The sequence below is a fragment of the Microcaecilia unicolor genome, chromosome 1, assembly GCF_901765095.1.
Source record: "Microcaecilia unicolor chromosome 1, aMicUni1.1, whole genome shotgun sequence".
Taxonomy (NCBI): Eukaryota; Metazoa; Chordata; class Amphibia; order Gymnophiona; family Siphonopidae; genus Microcaecilia; species Microcaecilia unicolor.
In genome coordinates this window covers 169,078,401-169,100,764 of record NC_044031.1, presented here as the reverse complement: position 1 = coordinate 169,100,764, position 22,364 = coordinate 169,078,401, and the positions used below count along the sequence as shown (strand labels likewise).

At 37.3% G+C, this 22,364-nt stretch overlaps 1 protein-coding gene across 1 annotated transcript; it reads left to right on the top strand.

The window, feature by feature from the left end:
* The first annotated feature begins 18,232 nt into the window (after positions 1–18,232).
* Positions 18,233–19,692, top strand: HOXA13 (homeobox A13). Its single transcript, XM_030189969.1, has 2 exons — positions 18,233–18,869; positions 19,448–19,692. Exons 1-2 carry the CDS (start codon positions 18,233–18,235, stop codon positions 19,690–19,692), a joined length of 882 nt encoding a protein of 293 aa, XP_030045829.1.
* The last annotated feature ends 2,672 nt before the right edge of the window (positions 19,693–22,364 follow it).

Here is a 22,364-nt window from a genome sequence, read left to right as displayed (position 1 = left end):
ATACAGCAAGACTTAAGTTGCATGCGCAAATCCAGTGGTATTCTGGATTTACTCGTGCAACTTAATTAGTTAACAAGCCAATCAGCACTGATAATTTCCATGTAATAAGCAATTATTGACACTAATTGGCATTAATTCGAATTTATATGCAGAACAGAGTGTATTCTATAACATGATGCAAGTAAATTCTAAGTTGTCTAGTTGAAAAGGGGATGTGGCCATGGGCAGATCATGGGCGTTTTTGAAATCAATGCATGTGGTTATAGAATACACCCAGTCTGCATTTAATTTAGGCATCAGCATTTCCACCAAGGTTTACTTGGCATAACTGCCTGTGACTAAATTTAGTCTTGTGGACAGGCACTCAGGGTATTCTATAAACCACGCAGAAATGTAGGCCTATTCTATAAGTGTCTAAAATTAGGCATATTTCCTTTTGGTGCTGATTTTTTTAGGCATAATATATATAATCTATTCCTATTTGCATGTGATTTGTCTACAGCATCAGATGCCAAAATATGTTTTTACATATGTGTTAGGAAACTAGACTCTGAGCATCAGCACATGCCTCTAACACACAGCTTTAGCTTATCACATATACCTTTAGTTGAGGTAATGATGTATAAGGATGAAGTCACATTTCTCTTGCTTTATCCACCAGCCACAACACAAGAGGCACATTTATTTTGTATATACTTTCATTCTTGAACATGTTATGGTATCAATTAGGACTGATATCGATTTGTATACACATGATCTTAACTTTCCAATAATATCATCCACTGATTACTCATTACTTATTTTATTTTTATTCCATATTTCTCTGTTTGATTAAAAAATTTAATTTCAAAATAATTTTAATTTCCAATTAATACTGTCTGAATATTATTTGAGTTAATGAAATTTGCTATTCATATACATGAATATTTTTATAATTTACATGCATGATTATTTATAATTTCATTTTTTCATTTTTAATTACATAATTTATGTTTTATATGTCACTATTGTTCATTTGTTATAGTCTTGAATCAAAGTTTAATTTTCATTTTTTATGTAGATTTATTTGACCCCTGATGCAGGCTCTGGTGCCAAAACACAGCTTTGTTAGGTCGTTTTTAAGCTATCCATATTAAAGACTTCCTGATTTCCACTTTGATTTGTCCTCACTTTTTTGTCCATTGTATAAGGATGAAGTCACATTTACAGAGCTCTTTGAAATGAGTGCACTTATTTAAAAGAGATCTGCTAGCTTACATACAATAGCATCTGATGACATAAAGCCCTGTTACCTAAACGGCATGCCTGCAATACTTGATCTGATAATTTATTTAAATGGATGCCACTACTAAAGATTTCTAATGTAGATGATAACTGAGTACTAGAATGGAATAGGTTAAAGTTGATTCTTGTTTGGTTAAGGAGAGACCTGCCTGTCATTGCTTTAGGATACTGTAAATTATTGCTCACTAGGCACCTAGTTTAAGAGGGCAAGTAGGCGCTTGCTTAGATGCTATTTTATAAAAAAAAAAAAAAAACATGGATGCCTCGTGTGTCTTTATAAAATACTAACAAAAGAAGCAGAAATTGCACCCAAAGGCAGGTGTAAATGTCCTTGCCTAGATTATTTAAGGGTCCCAAAAAACAACAAGGCAAGCGATCTGCAAAATCCAATATGGAAAAAGAAGCCAGCAGATCAATATAACATCAGAAAGATTTTAGATTATTTAAGTGCAGTACATGCATATCAGCAAAGAATGTGCTGTCATTTCAATGCATTTGTTTTTATGGCAATTGGAATTCTATAACTGGTCATTTACATGTGTGTGTAGCCATATCAGCACAAAACTGACTGTAAAATTATCGCTCATATGGTGCAGTGGATTAAAGCAAGTAATTACAAGCAAATAAGTAAAGCATTACCACTTCCAGCTATTTTTTAGGTGCACTAAAGGTAGCTAATAATGCACAAACAAGAGAGCTTTATATATTGCATATGATAAATTAATTCTTTTCAATAGAAAGTTGTCTATAATTAGAATAAGCATAAAATTCTTTTTTTTAACAACAGTTTAATTGGATAATAGATATTGCAAATGTTGGTCAAAGATGCTTATATTGAGCTTGCTTTCTGAATTTTAAATACCTCTTACCTCTTAGTGCTAATGATACATGGGGAAAGAGATGGGTGGATGGGCTCCATCCTGGTAGCCAGTTCTAACCTGGTAATGTGTTAGTGAGCCTGGATGCATTAGTGAGTAAGGGGAGGAGAGGGAAGTGTTGGGAATGTTGAGGAAAGCAGAAAACGAGGTGGTGGAAAAGTTAGTGGCTGAGAGGTGAAGAATGTTTAACTTCAAAAGGGGAGATGCAAACAGGATTGGCTGGATGTGAAGGATGTTGGGAGGGTAGGAGGGTCAAGGTTGTGAAGGCTGAGGAGCAGCAGGAATTTACTCACTTGGGTTAACATTTCGCCAGCAGTGGGTTGGTCCCTGCCATTCTGCGCATCCGCCTGCTCTCCTTCCAGTGAATGGTTAATTAAATTGTGTAAGTATTAGGTGATCAGGTACAGAGGGGTAAAAGCACTGGGGAGTGTGAGGTGGATGGCACAGTGGATAGGGGATACCTGAGCCACAGGGGGATGTAAAGTAATTACTGACTTACTATCACTAAATGAGGCTGGGTTAAGTGATGGGAGTACGAGGTTATTGGACTGGCAGGTGCCTTATCCAGTGTGTGTGTATTCCATAGCTGATTTCATAGTATGGACTGTGGTTCGGGGTGGGGGGTTGATTTACCTTGGTGGGATAACAGGTAGATTGGGCTGCTACTGTGGTTGCCTAGCTAATTCTATAGGTATTAGTTGGCATGAGCAAGTTGATTGTACTGAATAATGTTGTGGCCACATTTAAACCACGTCCATTGTCATACATATTTTTTATAGGGAGGGGATGGATGGATGGGGGAAGGGGTGACTGGGGAGATTGGGGTGAGAAGGAAAGGTGGATACCAATTACCTAGGTTAAAGAGACACAGGGAAACAGCATGATACAGTTTACTCAGTTACAAATTTAAACCATCCCCATTTCTAATCTCTTAATCTTTAGTTGTTATATATAACATCATGCTATATAGTGATTAAACATGAATATATATGCTTTCACACCTACTTATTAAAATATATAATACAAAGCAAAAGTGGTAGAGATTTATGGCATTTCAAAAAGTAATGAATTGGACTAATTGAATGAGCCTGACTGTCTTATCAGCAGTCATACTACATGTGTCTGATTCTGAATTTCCTAAAAGAGGATTCAGAATGGATGAAAGGGGGAAGTTTATTCAAGAGTTACGGGGCAACAAAATTAAAAAAGCTGAGTTATGAGTAAACTCATGATAGGCAATGCTGGGAGGGTTTTAGCTGGGTTGAGAACATGTTTGTTAGTAGACATCCATTGGGACAAAGCAGAGAGACATTGTTGGAGCGGGAGAATATCAATAGCATATGGAAGAGTTGGGAATATCAAGAGGATATCGTCTGCGTAGATGAAAAAGTGAATATTGAAATCTTGAATAATGTTGGCTAATGGGCTAAGAAAGATATTGAAAAGCAGTGGAGAAAGCAATAAACCCTGAGGAGCCCCACAGAAAAAAGGATAAGAGGAGGATTGAGCAGTATGATGCCTTGTTATTGGACTAAATATAATCATGACTAGCTTGCCAGCTTGCTAGCTATGTTCACATCATCCTGTAAGTACTAATGAAGGGAAGAGAGTTCTGGAGCGCTACAACATAATGCTTTAAGTTAGTCCAATAAAATGAAATTGCTTAATAAGCTTCATTTTTAGGTATCCAAGTGAACAACCATGGCAACCACATTACTTCTAGGCCACTGGTGCATCAAATATGCCAAAGTATTGTTTGTAATTACTAAATACCCAAATCAAAGTGATTCATAGTTCCCTACTTTGAGTTTTTGCTTTTCTGGAAAGCTATTGTTTGTGCATGAACTGTTACTTATTCCAGAGGAGTTGATAATATGAAGGAGAAAAGCTGCACTTATGATATATCTTTTCTTTAGCAATAACATTTGCAGTTGTTCTCCTGTAGGAATGACTTTAGCTAATTAACCATTAATATCACAATAACTATTATAGATCAGTAGAAAGGTGAGCATGTATGTTTATATTTATTAAAACGTTTGGTATCACAAGCTGAGATAAGTGAGATAACAAAGGTGAAGAGAAGGACGACCAGTTAGATACTGGAGCGAGATTAGATGAAGTGACCTTGGGGTCTGGAAGAGAACAGGACAGAAATGAAGCACAAAGGTTGGCCACCTTGGAAGAGAAAAAAGAAGGTAGAGCATCTGGAGAAGGTTGAACAATAGAAACAGGTAGTGGAGCTGTCTGATTACAAACTATGAGTTTTTTTAGTGGGATTTCAAGAGGTAGAGATTATCTTACAGAAGTAGGTTTCCTTAGCGTGTTTGAGAAGGAATTATAGAAATGACAGATACTTGAATACAAGGCAGGATTCAGGGGAGGGAGTGCTACCCAAGCCCTTTCCGCCTTGTGATGTTGTTGTTTGAGGAACTGAAGACCAGAATGAAACCATGGGTTCTCAACCAGTGTGTCAGGACATACTGATGTGTCACCAAAGCTGGGAGGTATGTCACAAAAAGGTTGACATAGATTTCAAGCCCATACTTTCTTTACCAACTATGTATGCCTGCAGGCTAGGGAGAGCACAAAGCAGGGAGTCAGGTATTTGAAATCCCTATAACTACTCTTTAATTCTGCTTCCCCTCACTCTCAATGATCAGTACTGCTCCAACCCAAGCTGGAAATGTTGCAGGTCTGTTTCCACCCCACCCCACCCCACTACCCAAATCGGCAATCTACACCACTCTGGACTTTACCTGCTCTTCCAATGCATCACTGTTGCCACCAGCTGAGGCTGGAATTAGTGCATCCTGCTTCTTCCCGTGTGCCCATAATCACTGACATTACTGGCTGCAAAGAAAGAGAAGATGATCTGAGGAAACCTCCTTGCATTCTTTCTCCTTCTGTCAAATCTGATCATTGGATGGACAGGGTGGTCTAGGTACAGAAAAGGAACCCAAAGGATTGCAGGTGCACCCTAGACAAATGACTTTCAGGACTGAGATTAGGTGGGAATTGAGAAGGAGTGTGGGGACTTTATAACAAAATGGGAACTTGGGAATGGTGGGAGTGGGGACTGAGAGTTTGAATTGTGTTTCAGGACTTGTGCCGCAGTAAGAAGACAGCGTAGAAAGATGGGGTGGGGTGGAGAGATAGTGTGAAGAGAATGTGGAGGCACTGGGGAAGATGTAAGAGAGAGAAAAGGAATGGGTCTATGAAGGACTGATTGAAGGTGGAAATAAAAGAGCTGGAGAAGATATGAAAGGGGGTATGAGATGTGAAGTAGGGGATAAGAGACAGAATAAAGGACTGGAGTTCAAAGGAGGGATGAGCAACAGGAAAGGAGCTGGGGTTAGTGAGGGGACAAACGACAAAGTAAGGTATATGAGGATTGGGGAGTGGAGTACAGAGAGTTTGAAATAGAGTTTTAGGGATTGAGCAAAATATAGAGAAGAGCGTAAGACTAGGGGGTGCTTTTAAAAAGGCGCGATGAAAAATGGCCTGCGGTAGTGTAGGTGTGGGTTTTGGGTGTGCACAGAATCATTTTTCAATGCACCTGTAAAAAAAGCCCTCTTTTTTCCCCCAAAAATATTGATGTGCGGCAAAATCAAAATTGCCGCATGTCCATTTTGGGTCTCAGACTTTACCGCCAGCCATAGACCTAGTGGTAAAGAATTTGGGCGGTAATGACCTACGTGCGTCAGATGCCACTTGGCGCACATCCGCTATGCAAGCCAGAAAATAAAAAATATTTTTCAGATGTGCGTATTGGATGTGGGCCAAAAATAAAATTACTGCAACAGCCACATGGTAGTCGGGTGGTAAATCCATTTTGGTGCATGTTGGGCGCACATAGGCACCTATGCGGCTTAGTAAAAGGAGCCCAAGGTGACAGAGGTAAGAATGGGTTGACTCTGGACGAGTGAGAGTAGAAGATGGAAAGCTAGTCAGTAGGTAAGAGATGAAAAGGAAGACAGAAGAGTAGAGGGTTGAGAGAGGAAGTGAATGGAAAGGCAAAATCTGGCTATGAGTGGATAGAGAGGAACAGAAAGGAGAAAATTGATGAAAGGGAAACATACCTGTCATGGACAGATGAAGGAGAGAGATGACAGAGAAGAAATAAAAAAGGAGACTTTGGAAAAGGATTGATGAGAATACCAACAAAAGAGTAGAAAAGATTGAGAATACTTCAGTTTGAAAAATAGATTGCTCAAACAACAGTGGTTGAAAAAAGAAAATGATCTTTTCAGTTTTTAATAGCCAGTTTCTGGGATGTACATTTCTTATATCTTCGTATTTTTGCACAGTAAAGGAGGGAAAACATTTTTATTTTTTATTTCTCTAATATTTGTACTGCTCACAATGACTGACTTCTCAGGATTTCCATTTATAAAAAAAAGTTTTGGTCCTTTATTCACTAATTGGCAAGGGTTTGTGTTTTTTGTATGCAACCAAGGGGAGGAATCTGCTGGTGTGTAATTTCTGTGTGGGGATTTATAGCAGTCCAATTTGTTTGGTTTTCCCAAGTAAGGAGGTATATTAGTGTTCAAAGGTATAGTTTATTTTCAGGGATTTGTGGGACCCTTTTACTAAGCCGCATAAGCGTCTATGTATGCCCAACACATGCCAAAATGGAGTTACCACCTGGCTACTGTGTGGCTCTTGCGGTAATTTCATTTTTGACGTGCTCCCGATATGCGCATCTGAAAAATAATTTTTATTTTCGGAAACGTGTATTGGACGCGCGCCAAGTGGCATTTGACATGTGTAGGTCATTACCACCTGGTTACCACATGAGACTTTACTGCTAGGTCAATGGCTGGCGGTTAGGCCTCAGACCCAAAATGAACACACGGCAATTTTCATTTTGCCGCATGTCCATTTTCGGCAAAAATTTAAAAAAGGCATTTTTTGCAGGTGCTCTGAAAAATGATTGTGCACACGCCCAAAACACGTGCCTACACTACCGCAGGCCATTTTTCAGCGCACCTTAGTAAAAGGACCCCTGTGTTACTTCAGAAAGCATTTGGCAGTAGAGGAATTTTGTGTTGGTGTTACTGAGGTGATACCAGAATTTGAATATATATTTGTTGCATGGCAAACTGGAAGGGGAAACATCCTAGCTCTGTTTTATATAAATTTGAGAATAACTTCAAAAAAGTATTATGTTGATAGTTAATTTTAGTATTTTTTAAGATTCTGCTCACACCTTTTTTAGTAGTAGCTCAAGGTGAGTTACATTCAGGTACACTGGATATTTCTCTCTCCCAGGAGGGCTCACAATCTAAGTTTGTATCTGAGGCAATGGAAGGTTAAGGGACTTGCCCAAGACCACAAGGAGCAGCAGTGGGATTTGAACTGGCCACCTCTAAATTGCAAGACTGGTGCTATAACCACTAGGCCACTTCTCCACTTTTGTCTACCAGTTAATCATGTATTGAAAAACTAAATGCAGCACAAGTCCCAGATTTCACACTGATGAGTTATGTGAAGATTAAAACGTTTGAGAAAAAATGAATTAAAAACTTTGATTTCAATAAAAAATAAAGGTCCTGTTTTACTAAACCGCATTAGCGATTCCCATGTGGCAAATGTAACGCAGCCCATTCATTCTGAATGGGCTGTGGTATATTTGCCACACAGGGAATCGCTAGTGTGGTTTTACTAAAAGAGGCCCTAAATTATGTTAAGAATAGTTGACATTTCCCTTGCATCATTTTAACTAAAATACAATGATATTTGGGCTCTTTTTCATTTAGCAAATTCTTCTGTTCAGTGTGTCATGCACATGGCTTATCAGGTGTATCACGAGAGAGGAAAGGTTGAGAACCACCGATTTGACTTTTGACAAACTCTCCAAAATGTTGTCATATTTCTCCTGTTCTATCGTCTTTACATTGACTGTCTATTGAGAAGCGTTGCTGTTTTAAATGGTTGGTTTTGGCTTTTAAAGTTTTTCATTCTGTAGCACCAGGCTATGGGCCCTGTTTACTAAGCCATGCTAGACGTGCACTAGCATTTTTACTTTGCGCTAAGTGATAGAGACACCCGTAGGAATATATTTATTTGTTTATTGTATTTGTATCCCACATGTTCCCACCATATGGTAGATTCAATGTGGCTTACATATTGCTAAAAAGCGCTTACCACAAAATTAGATTTGATGACGTTTGACGTATAATATAGGTGTACAATAATTGCTTGGGTTAGATTAGTATAGTAAGATTGGCATTTTGCGGGAGAGGGTTAGTGTCATTGTTTTCCATTTCTTAGCGTTTCGTGAGGTTTGGAGGTGTATGAGCATCTCTAGTATTTAGCGCACACTAAAAACTCTAGCGCATCTTAGTAAACCGGGGGTGTATGTGTTTAAGAATCTACCTTTGTATGCACCTGAAGGTGAGAGGCATTTCTCTCTTCTTTCTATGAATTCTTTTAAACTTGTGTGTACCCATAAGCGTGCTTATTCTTGTTCCTCGATATTTCTGTGGAATTACCTTGCTTTATTCATTAGGAGTATTGATAATCTTGAATTTCACAAATGCATTAAAACTTGGCCGTTTAGTTATGTAAAGATTCCAGAAATTATAAGCTAGTTTTTGCATACTTAATGTTGTTATGGGGTATTTTAGATGATTGGTTTTGTGCCCTGTGATTTATTTTGCAATGTTTTATGCATATGTTTGTTACCATGATTATGTGTGTATATTTGTAACCCATTCTGGGCATTATCGGTAGAGTGGGCTACATACATGTATGAATAAATAATTGAAAGAGAAACAGATGCTTGGGGCCTGTTTACTAAGCCATCCTGTAGGTGTGCTACCATTTTTAGCGTGTGCTAACACTAGAGATGCCCATATAGTCCTAAGGGTGTCTCTAGCATTAGCGCACACTAATTTTTAGCGTGTGCTAAAAATGCTAGCTCACCTTGGTAAGCAAGGCCCTAAAGGCTCCTTTTGCCAAACTGTGCTAAAAAGTGGTCTTAGTGTACCCTTACATGGCCAATTTTCCATTTTCCAAATTAAAGACCATGCGCTAATGTTGTCATTAGTGCATGGCTATTAACAATTAATTAGCACATGAGCATTTACCGACTCCTATTTTATAGGTGGTAAGGACTCATGCACTAATCCTGTGCTAATCAGTTAGCCCATGATAATGCAGACACGTAACTGATTAGCACAGACATGTGCAGTCTCCAGTCCCCAGACAGGCTCCTCCTGTGAAAAAATAAAAAATATATTTTAGCATGTGGATTGGGCATTTATATTGCAAAATTAGCATGGGACACCTCATTGCATCTTGTGGTGAGCCCTTTTAAGCTGTGGTAAGCATGCGCTGGTGCTTACGGTAGCTTAATAAAAGGATCCCTTAGTTATAGTTCAGGAATATGATTTTATACTAACAGTTTATAAAAATGTCTTCTGAATATTTCAAGTCTTCTAGGAGATCTATGGAACTTTGGAAGGCTAAGTGCTTTGAAAATATGCTGTGTACACTGAACTATCAATGACCTTTCATTGTTATGACCAAGATGAAACATTTTATTGATGAATTGATTTCATCTGATTATTACACATCTATGAAAATACTTTTTTCAGCATTTTAGAAAAATGACTTCTGAGGTAAGATGTCTGGGGTGGGGGAGGTGCTCATAACAATCTCAAAAGCAAAAGTAATTGAGTATCATGCAATTTTTCACTGGAATACACCTGGCAGTTAAATTTTTCTCCTGGAACTCACAAGGAAAGTGGTAAATAATTTCAGATAAAATTATTGCATTTCCAATTAAAAAGGAAGTTGCATAGCCATTTCTAGAATAATGGGATGCCTACTACACTGCCAGCAATTCTTTAGCTCAAACCAAACTTTAAAAAATATTTTGAAAAAAATATTCTGTGACTAAATTTACCCATGCTTTTCAGCAGCAATAATTTGGAGTACATAGAAAGCCAGGCAGGTGCAATCTGTGTTTATGAATCACTTTATACATGCTCTTTCTTGTTTTCCTTTATTGTTAATATCAAGATGCATCATTGGCTATTAGGTCACAAAATGTTATCTTTGGCAACAATGTTTTCTTCTGTTCAACTTTTCTCTCCTGCGTTATCCTTTAAGGTTTGCCTCCTCTCGGTTCATTATCCCAGACGTTTAGACTTAAGGTTGTAAAATTAGTCCTTTATTTAGTGTCACTGATAAGAACATTTAAATAAGCCTATAATATAATTTAAGCTTCTCAATGGACATGTTTTTATTACAAAGAATCAGAATTTATTTCACATTAATGGAAAATGAGAGGTAAATGGAAATTCAAATCTAAGGAAGTCAAAATATTACCTATATATTAGGGTAGATTCATGTATACAGGGTATGGTCAAGGCTATACATCTGTGCATCTAATATCACAACATCCTGTGAGTACTTGTCTCTGAATTATTTTGATGAAACAAAATAAGCAACATATGTTAAAAGGTAACCAGGAAGTATTAATTTGTGTTGATGCTGAAATTTACGGATAGTCATGGCATTCCTACATGCCAATAAGTGATGGGAAAGCCACACAGCTGTTGATCTATGCATTTATCTATGGAAATTTATGATAATACATTAGGAAATAAATTGGGTAGATTAGATGGGCATAACAGTCCTTGTCTGCACTCTTATTTATTTTACAAGGTAAATATTAGATTGCCTGAAAAACAACATGACCATATCTGCAATGCATATTACCTAGGCAATACAGACTCTTTAATAAAAAAAAAAAAATGCAAACTACCTTAAACATAGCCAGAATTTTAAGAGCTTCAAAATTCAACAGAGCTTCTCCCTTACTTTCCAAACTAAACTGGCTTCCAATCAAAACTAGAATAATCTTCAACGCCTGCGCATTCATTTACAAAATCATACATGGTTTGAAACCTGAATGCAAGCTGGATTTAATTGATTTACCAGCTCGAAATGCATCCATAAAATCCAGAAAATGCCTTATACTTCATTATCCTAACTATAAAAACATCAATTTCAAGTCTATATTATGCAAAGATTTCTCTCACATAGACACTAAACGGTGGAATGATTTACCAGCTGAAATTAAATGAATTTCTAACTATTTAATATTCCAAAATGTTCTGAAATCTTTTCTCTTTGAAAAATTCCTGAAATAAGTATGCTATCCATCGAATTCTAGTATTTCTAATTAAGAAATGTGTTAAGTTATGTCCAATAAAAAAGGTATCATCTTATTTTCTTTTCCATGTTTTATTTTGTTTTATTTCTATTAATAGTATTTCTGTAAAAGCCTATAAACTCTAGCTAAGTTGCTGTAACGGTTCGATCTTTACATCAATATTTGTATCTGCTTCTACTTAACTGTTGTAAGCCACATAGACTTATGTGGATTATGTGGGATATAAGAACCAAAATAAATAAAATAAATAAATACTCCATTTGAGAATAGTCCATCCAAAACTTGCAAAGTATGCAAATGAGGTATGCACACAATGCAAAATAAATGTTCTTTGGGTAGATAAACAAATACATGGGTTGTAAACGAAGCTTTTTTGTGTTATGTTAAAAAAATATAATCTTGTTAGTTTTGCTGTCAACAGGACATCATGAGACCTGGGCTAACAGGCCAGTGACCGAGAAGAGCGGGAGGAAAAAGAGAGCCCCATACAGTAAATTTCAGATTGGGGAACTGGAAAAGGCATTTCAAGCAAATCGCTTCCTAATACCAGAAGTAAGACAAACTATTGCCGTTAAGCTGGGACTCACAGAAAGACAGGTAAAACAATAGCAGTGTTTCCTTTGATAGGGGATAGGTAACAACCCAACAGACATTTACTAAATTAGTACAATAATTCTGCCACAGTTTTACCAAGAAGAGACTGCTATAAAGACATAAACACTAAAGGTTGGGTATATTTTTCTGCTCCCAAGTCGCATTACCCGATACAAACCATGCACAAAGCAGAACAATTATATTACAGATCCTTAGCTGGTGAAGTCACTGAGTTATCGGAGATGGCAATTTGGAAGTGAACGTCCAATCTATTAAATAATTACTTCCCACATTGCTCTTGAGCCAGTGTGCTATGCAGTAGTTCTAATAAACTCATTGCTGTGACGTCTTTATTGAATTTTTTCCCTTTCAGATGGGAAACACCAACCCATTGCTTTACGCAAATGTACTGAGTGCAGTGTTTGCATGTGGTAAGCAGGGGGGGGGGTGGGGGGGTGGAATATGTCATGGCAAAGACAGTGCCACTGAAGTTCCATGCAAAAAAGATAGAGACAGACAGAATGAGAATTAGTATCTTTACTGGTAATCCTAGAAAGAGACACATTAGTGAATCATCTTTTTAAGCAAAGTCTTGCCAAATATGCTTCATGTGTCTGAGTGTGTTTTAAACAAGTTGTTGAAGAAAGTCAATCGTAAAATTCATCAGACAAATATACACAGGATGGGTCTAGATCAAATGAGTTTGTTGTAACAGGATTGTCCCGGTGATGGGCGCCACAGTGAATTTTAACATAATGATTTATACGAACTTTTTCTACAGGTTTGGTCAGACTGAGTTCTTACTGCCTAATTCTTCCCCAGGTGAAGATCTGGTTCCAGAATCAGCGTCAGAAGGAGAAGAAGCAGCAACTCCGCCAACCAGACGTCCATTATTCTGTTCCGGAGCAGTCCTGATGGATAACGCCACACTGCTAAGGGAATTTGATGGTGATTAAAACATCTGGGAATGAATGATCTGCATCATAATACCTCACCGCTGCTCTAAAGTTTTCAAACTAAAATCAACCAATGCCACGATTATTGTTTCTTGACTCAAAAGGTTTTATGAATATCTGTTTAAAAAAATGCTAAGCTTGATTGTACCCAGTCATATGTCATCGTATAACCATGTATAGCAGTAGTCAGCAGAAAGGCGACATACCTGGCTTAATATAGCTCGATCGCTTTCTGTAAACATGAATTAATCTTGTTTTCCAGGACTGTTACAATTTATCAATTAGTTTTTCTAATCTACTAGTTATCATATGAGTTTTGGGCTCTCTTGTCCCATTTGTGTCTATGGGCAAGCCTTATAATGGTAGCCTGGTGCCTAGTTTCTTGCACTGAAAATTAAATTTAAAAAGATAATCCAGGATTTCATTGTACCATATCTGATTTGTTTAGCATGGTAGTGTCAATGGGAGTGTTAGCGAGTTGTATTTCTCCTAAATGTTTCTAGTTTTGTTCATTCGTGCTTTTAGCGATCAGAAGGGGAAATAATTTGTGCTGCTTCGACCAAACTGTAATCAGCATTCTTGACTGTATCTTACGTGCTGCAAAGAATTTATTTTTTTTTTTAATACATTGGAAAAGATGAGCTTTAAAACTACGGGACAGCAAAGTAACTATTGTGATCATCAAGATCACAGTTGACTGTAGTGTTAAATTGTCAAAATCGGGTCTGCGATGAATAATATCTCTCTCATATATTTCCACTCAGGTTTCTGCAGTATAATGTAACATAAAAACTAGAGTGCCAGACATTATGGTAAATAGAGTTTGTCTGTCATGTCCAGCAGGGGCAAGAATACAGGCAGTCCTTCCCCATGCTGAATGTTTGCAAATTAGGGCGTGTTTAATATTTTAAGCTTCAAGCTCTGATTCTGTTTTACTTGAGAAAGAAGAGAAATGCCGGGTTTTGCAGACGCTTTCGGATGAGCTTGGGAATTTTGCAGAAGCCTGTTTTCAAAATCCTTCTCACTCTTGCAGGTCTCTGGGGGTGGGATGGAGAGCAAGATGCTCAGTATCTGCTACTCAGCTACATTAAATAAAAACACACAAGTGCTACTTTTTTCCAGAGACTACATTTCATCCATTCATTGCAGGTAAACTTAATTGCAATTACATTTTGGATCCGCTTTTGCTTTAGCTTCAGCTTCCTGTATTGAATTTTTTTTTTAACTTTTAAGGAACAAAAAGTAATATAAATACATTTTTAAAATACTTCAAGATTCTGATTTACTATGGATTTTCCCACAAGCACCAAATAGGTGAAAACACGCTCATAATGAGAATCAACTTCCAAGATGAATACTTTCTTACAAAGCTTTTTAACATAGGAATATTTAACTTCAAAGTTTTAATTTGAATTTTTAACAGTAAGTTTTTATAAACTAATTATAATAATAAGATGACAGATAATTAACAACACTATGAACATGATTTTTTTCCCCATTTATATGAAATATTTTTGTAACTAATGCAATAAATAAATATAATTTTGACATTAATGCCTTCTGGTTTCTTTTTAATCACAGGCCTAAAAGTTTCCACATATTATATCCTTGTGGAACCCTTTGCCAGGACATTTGAGATTTTATGAAAATAGCAATTTAAACTTCTTTTATTTTGTAAAAGCCTTCCTGGAAGAATGAAGTAGATTGTTGTTGATTGACTATGGTTGTTTTTTGATGGTTATGTGGATTCATCTTTTTACTGCCTATGTATATTTGTTACCTGCTTTGGAGAAAGGCAGGATGTAAATAAAAATAAATATTCAGTGTGTGTGTGTGTGTGTGCATGTGTATATATATATATATATTTTTAACTCATTTCTTTGAAAGGGGGACAAGGTGACAAAAGACACCAGAAACAAAAAATGAGGTTTTAATGAATTCTGTTGTACCACACTCCTCTACTTAATGAATTCTGTTGTAATATAACAGTCCAAACTCCATTGTTTTTATGTGAAAAATAAAAACCTTACAGTAATTCAAACATGTATGGATCTATGATATGAAAAATCAGACATTCTCAACATTTCAGATCTGCTACTTTAGTCACCCTTGCCCAGAGGATTACACAAAAGCTATTTTAATGGTTCTGTGCTGCAATTTCATTTCAAACTCCATATATGTTGAAGGCAGTGGCTGTCACTACTCCACTTTCTGGAAAAAAAAAAAAAGATTTTGCATCACTGTGAGGCACAACCTGAAAGCTTGTTCAGAGTGACTCTATACATCCCAAATACTTACAGACACACACTAACATTTGTGGGGAAACGTACTTCGGGGTTAATGCATAACATCATTAGAACAAGGGTCCATTGTACCGTACACATGCTTGACCTGCGGCTGGTATAATGTATTGCTCTGATTACTTATGGTATAGCGATCATGTATGTATTGATTGCATTTTACAGACTAGGATCTACAATGCCAACAGTGAGTGACATTCTTACTGGTAGTTCCTAGAAAAATCTACTGTTGCTTTCCATCAAGAATTCTGTCTATTTGTAGCAAAATCAACAAAGACATGAACAAAAACAAGCCATGGAATTCTGATACTAGTCTACTAAGGATATATATTTGCTGGAGGCTTACCTAAGCAGCCTTTTGCAACCTAAAGCGCAACTGCACAATCTGCTCTAAACATCAGGCATTTATTCCATTTTTTTAAAGAGCCTTGGGGAGACGGCCAAGGGTGTTAGCAGAAAGCGCCGAGCCAAAGCCATGCTCTTCCCGAACCCCTGGAAGTTTGCATAGCTTTCCCAAAGCTACAGTTTCACCGAGTTTTGCAAGGACGGGAAGAAAGAGAGAAGCGAAGGTAAAAATCCCACAGCTGTGTGAAAAGAACGCTGCAAAGGGAGCTAGAGACTCATCAGAGCTACTCTTGCTGAACAAACCACATCAGAGGTCTTCAGGTTTTGAATAGCAGTTCTCAAGTTGGTTAGTCTACAGCTTTCAACTTGACCTTGGCCTCTAGCCTGTCTCACCCGTATGTAAAACAGAGCTGCCCACAGAATCCTGTCTGTTTGTGCTACAGGGTCTTTTGCCATGTAATAAACAAGCTTCAAACAAACAAACAACACGAAAGAGGGGCTCCCATCTGTTGCTTGAGGAACGAGAGTATTCTAGGGAACACATATTTGTAGCTGGCTTTAGATCTGAATACAACGTTTTCCTCTGATATAATTCAACTGAGAAACCTAGCGAAATGACACGGTAAGTAAGACATTAGGCAGCATAACATTCCATACATAATACATCAAGGTTTCAAGGATAGGAATCTAATTAAAACGTGGGTAAAATCAACCAAAAATATAGTTCAAAACAGATGCAAAAAGGGGAAAAATAATTTTCTAAATATTATATTTACCTTAATGCAGAAAGAGAAAGTTGCACAGATAGGATTAGATTCTACATATGGGGCCTGAAAAATCTGTGCTGAAAAAAGCTTCAGTGTTAGGCACGGTTTATAGAATTATGCATAGTGGGTTTATAGAATATGCCTTGCAGTCATGCCTGCGCCTAAGTCTAAGCCTGTCCATTTATGCCAAATAAGGTGTAAATATAGGTGCCTAATAGACAAGCAAGTGTATTCTATAACCTTGCAGGTAAATTTTCAGAATGCCGACAACCGCCTATTTCACACCCCTTTTTGGCAGCAGGCATTAGAGTTTATACACACCACTTTATAGAATATGCTTAGCAAGTAGGTCATGTAAATTCGAATTAATGCCAATTAGTGTCAATAATTGCTTAAGTGACACTTATTGATGCTGATTGACTTATTAAATTATTAAATTGCTGCTCAAATCCAGAATATGACCAGATTTACATATGCAATTATGGTCCTGCTATGTAGAATTGGGGATAACAAGGAAGAAAAAATATTAGCCAAGAACAATTGCATGAAACACAATACAACAATTCCTAGTCTAATTTTAAGAATGTTCCTTTGGCACATTTCAAACATTTTGTACATGAAGATATGTTGAAATCCTTTATTTCTAGAATCTTTAATTTGCCTTGACCAATCGCTGTCTGTGTGGAATTGAGATTCTCATGTATCATGTCACCTATTGAATTATGGAAAATATTCATAATATGTTTAACAGGAGAAAACATCTTATGTATAACTATGCAGCTATCTGCTAGGATATATATATATATATATATATATATATATATATATATATATATATATATATATATATATATATATATAAAAATTATTATAAATAAACAGATAAGTCAAATAGATACGATGGGAATTTTCTCATGCTTGTGTGCTTACTTTTTAGAGTATTTTGTTTAGCTTAGAGCAGAATAGGAGAGAATTTCAATTTTAGAAAACGCACATTCCAAGAATCTAAAGACGGTGACACTATGCCAATCATTCCACTTCTGTAGCAAAATTAACTTAAAAATAAAATAACCACGTTAAAAGCGTTATTATTTTTACTTTAATGAAGAAACTTGAAGGGAAGGTATTGAATTTTGTTTGTTTAAAGTATGAGTGCAAAAACAAGTCTCTTAAAAAGAAATGTGAGTTGATTTGATCCTTCCTGGATCAGTTTATACACAACGCTGTAATAAATACGTATGCTTGAATTCAGAGGGGTGCTGTAGGCTTGGTGGTTGTATGTGTGTGTTGTTTTGTAAATTGCAGGTATTTCATTACACGTTTTAAAGTCTTTGCTTTCACAACATCGCACTGCATCAAGCAGAAAAAATGAAAATATATAGTCTTGATACATTTAGCTTTAGGGAGAGACTTTGAAACGGATAAAATTTGGATGAAAATAGACTGCCCTGTTTCATCTAGAACTAAGAATTGATGCGCAATAGCTTTGCATTTCAAGGATTTTGCCAATGTGTACTTTAAACTGAAATCATTTTACACATGTGCTCTGAGCTAACCCTTTCACGGGACACTAACCTAGCTGGCCATGTCTTCTTTTAGTTTTCTAATCGGTCAAACCAATCCCCCCCCCCCCCCCCCCCCCCTCCAAAAAAAAAAATTAAATCTGTGTCCACTCCACTCGGTAGGGCTATCGCCAGCCACAGTGAGTTCCCTTCGAATTAAATTATTAAATCATCCGCATTTTATTCTTCAGATGTTTATCATATGGTTTGCATATCATGTGAGGAAGCTCAGCCAATGGGAAGATCCCTGGCGCGACCCTGGCACGTCAGTCCTGCTAAACTCTCGGAGATTTAGAATCGCTTTTTTCAGTCTTTGGGGCTTTTAAAAAAGAGCCACTAGTCTCAATGCTGGCCGGGCTATGACAGCTTCAGTGCTCCTCCATCCCCGCTGGATCGAGCCGGTGATGTTCCTCTACGACAACAGCTTGGATGAAATGAATAAAAACATGGAAGGCTTTCCAGGAAGCAACTTCGCAGCAAACCAGTGCCGGAATCTGATGGCGCATCCAGCATCCTTAGCCCCTAGCACTGCCTACCCATCAGGGGATGTGCCAGCCCCTGGCATGGCCGAGCCTGGCAAGCAATGCAGCCCCTGCTCCGGCTCCTCCGGGGCCACTCTGCCCTATGGATACTTCAGCAGCAGTTACTATCCCTGCCGCATGACACATCACAACGCCATCAAGTCCTGCGCCCAGCCTTCCACCTTTGCAGACAAGTACATGGACACATCAGGCTCTGCTGGCGAGGAGTTCAGCTCCCGGGCCAAGGAGTTTGCTTTCTATCAAGGCTATGCCAGCAGCCCCTATCATTCAATGTCTGGTTATCTGGATATGCCCGTAGTTCCCACTATTGGAGGACCAGGAGAGCCGAGGCACGAGCCCTTGCTGCCCATGGAAAGCTACCAGCCCTGGGCAATCACCAACGGCTGGAATGGGCAAGTGTACTGCTCCAAAGAGCAAGCCCAGGCACCCCATCTCTGGAAATCCACCCTGCCTGGTAAAGCACCTGCCTTTTCGCTTATTAGCAGTTGGATTTCTTGCACTGCTATGGCACAGCTCCTCTTGGAGAACCTACTACTGTTGAGGGTAGCCATGATGGTGCTACTGAGAACACACGTATATAAAGCTAGATGGACAATGCATAGGATAACTTGCTTAGCGGATAGATGAATTGATAGATAGATAAATAGTTTGTTTTGCACTAGGCATGGAAATGATTTGCTCGTCTGTTTCCATGCGTATTACCAGCTGAAAGAGTCTGCTGAGACGAGAGTGAATACGTTTAAACTGTACTAATCTTTGCTAGTGATGCTGAAGTTCCAACATGCTATACACAGATTTTTTTGTTTTTTTGCAACAGTGTATGTAGTCTTTTACGAGAGAAGCAGTTTTTAATGGCTATCAGTACGTCCTCTTTATTGTAGAGCAAAGTGAGTCCCTTCTTTAAGCCGACCACTGAGTAGGCAGTGTAAACCCTGTGGACCAGTTGTATGGTGGGAAAGCCAGGAGACGTTTGCTTGTCACCGCTGTTTCTTTCTCTTCCCTGTGCAATAATCACATTTTCTCCTGTTTCAGATGTGGTCTCGCATCCCTCCGATGCGAATTCTTATAGGCGGGGGAGGAAGAAACGAGTACCCTACACAAAGGTCCAACTCAAAGAACTGGAAAGGGAATATGCTTCCAATAAGTTCATTACCAAGGACAAACGCAGGAGGATATCGGCAACCACAAACCTTTCAGAGAGACAGGTCACAATTTGGTTCCAGAACAGGAGGGTGAAAGAGAAAAAGGTGATCAATAAACTGAAAACCACCAGCTAGTCAAAACAACAAAAATGGGAATTATTGTGGCTACACAGACTTAGAGGACTTGGTTTTATTCAATATTAATACACTTTAAGAACAAATACAGTGGAAGTCGATGAACCTCTACTTTTCCTAACAGAAATAAGCATGGTTGGTGGGATTTATAACATTTTAAAGGCAATTGCTATAAGAAACGGTTGTACCTGACCATTTCTCCAAAAATTAAAACAGACTGATAAATCAGGAATTGTAGGGTGGAAAAAAAATGCGGACACGAAACATACAATTTCAGTTAAGGTCCTCTCTTATAATCTTATAAATATTTTTCGAGACCTATAGACGGACATCGAGTCAGCAGTTAGAATCTGGAAATAGATTTTAAAAAAAAATCTAAATTAGGTCATTGTCAAGGATACTGGTGTATTTCTGAAATCACCTCCAGAAGGCATATTGAATGACTGCTCAGGTAACTTATGGTGAAATTTGTAATCACTGTACGTTTATGCATTGTTATCTATCAAGTAGGTACTGAAACAAGGTATTGGAGAAAAAAATACATAACGGCAAAAGGTCATATAAACTGCCGAGGATGACAATGTAAATGCAGGACTATAGGTGTCCTCTTCCTTTTCCTTTGATTTTCAATTGCTAATAATCATTGAGAGGTTTTGTGGCATTAGAATTATAGTTTACTGAAAAATAGTATAGTAGGACTGTATATATTTTCGGAATCAAATGATCAAATTATAGTAGCTACTATAAGTGCAGTGATTGATTTTTCATTTAAAAATGTTTTTGAGTGCATACAAAATGCAAAAAAAAAAAAATCGGATTTTGTTTAGAACAAACACCGATATTTTCTGAAACAAAAAATAATAGTGAATGCCAAACCAAAATGTTTTCTGGAGCATTTTGATTTTTCCATTGTATATCTCCAAGTAGTTATTTTTCTTTGTTTGTTTGCTGTAATGAGCCTGCAATAGAAATTTGAAGCAGTGAGGTTACAGCACGATTTTTAAACTGAACAGTTATTTCAATAGCACGTTTTTGTCATATTCACATTAAAAAATGCTTTCTTGTAAATTAAAAAAAAATTTGCGCACCGTGAAAAAAATGTATTTCGTCACCCTCGATTTTATATTTCTTAAGGAAAATGAAAAACAAGAAGATATGTAGATAGATATATACTAGTAATTCTGTTAATAAAAATTTTCACTGTTATATATATATGAAATACTCTTTGTTTAACAGTTCTGAACTTCCATTTAGAGCAAAAAATATCATCCCTTTCATACTGAAAAAAGAAGTGACGTTCCATTAACTGGTTTCTAATTTCTAAGGTCCGTGATCTTTATCTGTAATTTAGTTGAGTGGAAAACCGCAATACCCAGCTTCAAAATCTATAAAAGTTTTTCACCAAGATTAGTACAGCAGCTAGTTTGATAGCAAAACTGATATGGAGAGTTCTCCCTCTCTGCTTGAAAGTGAAAACAATTTGTGAGTTCCCAGAGTACAGATGTCAAAATTAAAGGCTCCTAGCAAGGACTGAAATGCATAATTGAGAGGGTTTAGAGTATTTGTTGAAATGACAAGACTAGGGAGGCCTTAAACCTTGACCTTGACGAAAGCAGACAATTTGTGACCTTGACTTCTAAAACTGCTCTTGTAGACATCCTTGGGATTAATAGATCGAGAGCGCCATCTGGCGTTGCAATATAGTTTATGAAATCAACTACTTAGAAATAATTGGCCCTTGGCAATCTGGACATTTTACTTAAGAAGGGGGCAACTCCAGTGCTAACTGGAGTGTATACTGTTTATATACCGCAGTATGTATTTTTACCTATTCCACGTAGAATGAAAGGCATTCCAATATGGCTGTCATTTGCAGGTTAAGAAAAAAAATATGAATTTATCTCAGAAAGTACTTTTTTTTGTAAGTACTTAATTTTTTTTCACTTACAAGTGTCTGTAAACCTAAATATGTTGATAATATTTCTTCAGAAGTTTTTTTGTTATTTTTGATTTATTTCATGGTGGTCTTTAATTAGGATAATCGAGAACACGTCATTGGAAATATTAGTGCATTTGATGTCAAATTAACTGCAGGCTTCTTTAGCATTATATTTCTTGTTTCCCCTAATCAGGCTGTAAAATATACAAGTTTAGCTGTGAAAAGCTAGTCTTTCTGAATAACAACGAAGAAGGAAGATTATTCTCTTGTAGGTATCACTTTATTGGAAGAATATTATAGGTTGATTAGCAACTAAATGAACAACTTGTAAGTTCACTTGAAACAGAAAGAAATGAAAGCGGGAGGTATATTTTAGTAATAACTATTAATTGTGAAAATAGAAGATGTTATTTGCATTTGACAGTGTTATTTCAAAGGGAGAAGGATGCATTTGAAGTAAGTGCTGGGAGATGTTTGTAGATGTGCCTAAAACTGAATAGACTATTGTTTTCAGAAAAATAAGAGATTATATCATTCTTGCAAGAACGAAAACATTTGCGGAGGTATTCTGCGTTTCTGAGGGGGGGGGGGAGACAGTTTATTACATTTATTCTCAATTGTGCAAAATGTTTGAGCCGACTGAATAGTAGAATGTCTCGAGATTTTGAACTTCCTCTCCTCCCATAAACAGAGCGAGTGCAAAAGGAATGGTTTCAAGAAACATGGAACTGTT

Excerpts from the sequence above, each read along its gene's own strand:
- HOXA13 (XM_030189969.1), top strand. The coding sequence starts at position 18,233 with ATGACAGCTTCAGTGCTCCTCCATCCCCGCTGGATCGAGCCGGTGATG. Across the intron at positions 18,870-19,447 it reads CTGGAAATCCACCCTGCCTG|ATGTGGTCTCGCATCCCTCC; the intron begins GTAAAGCACCTG and ends CTCCTGTTTCAG.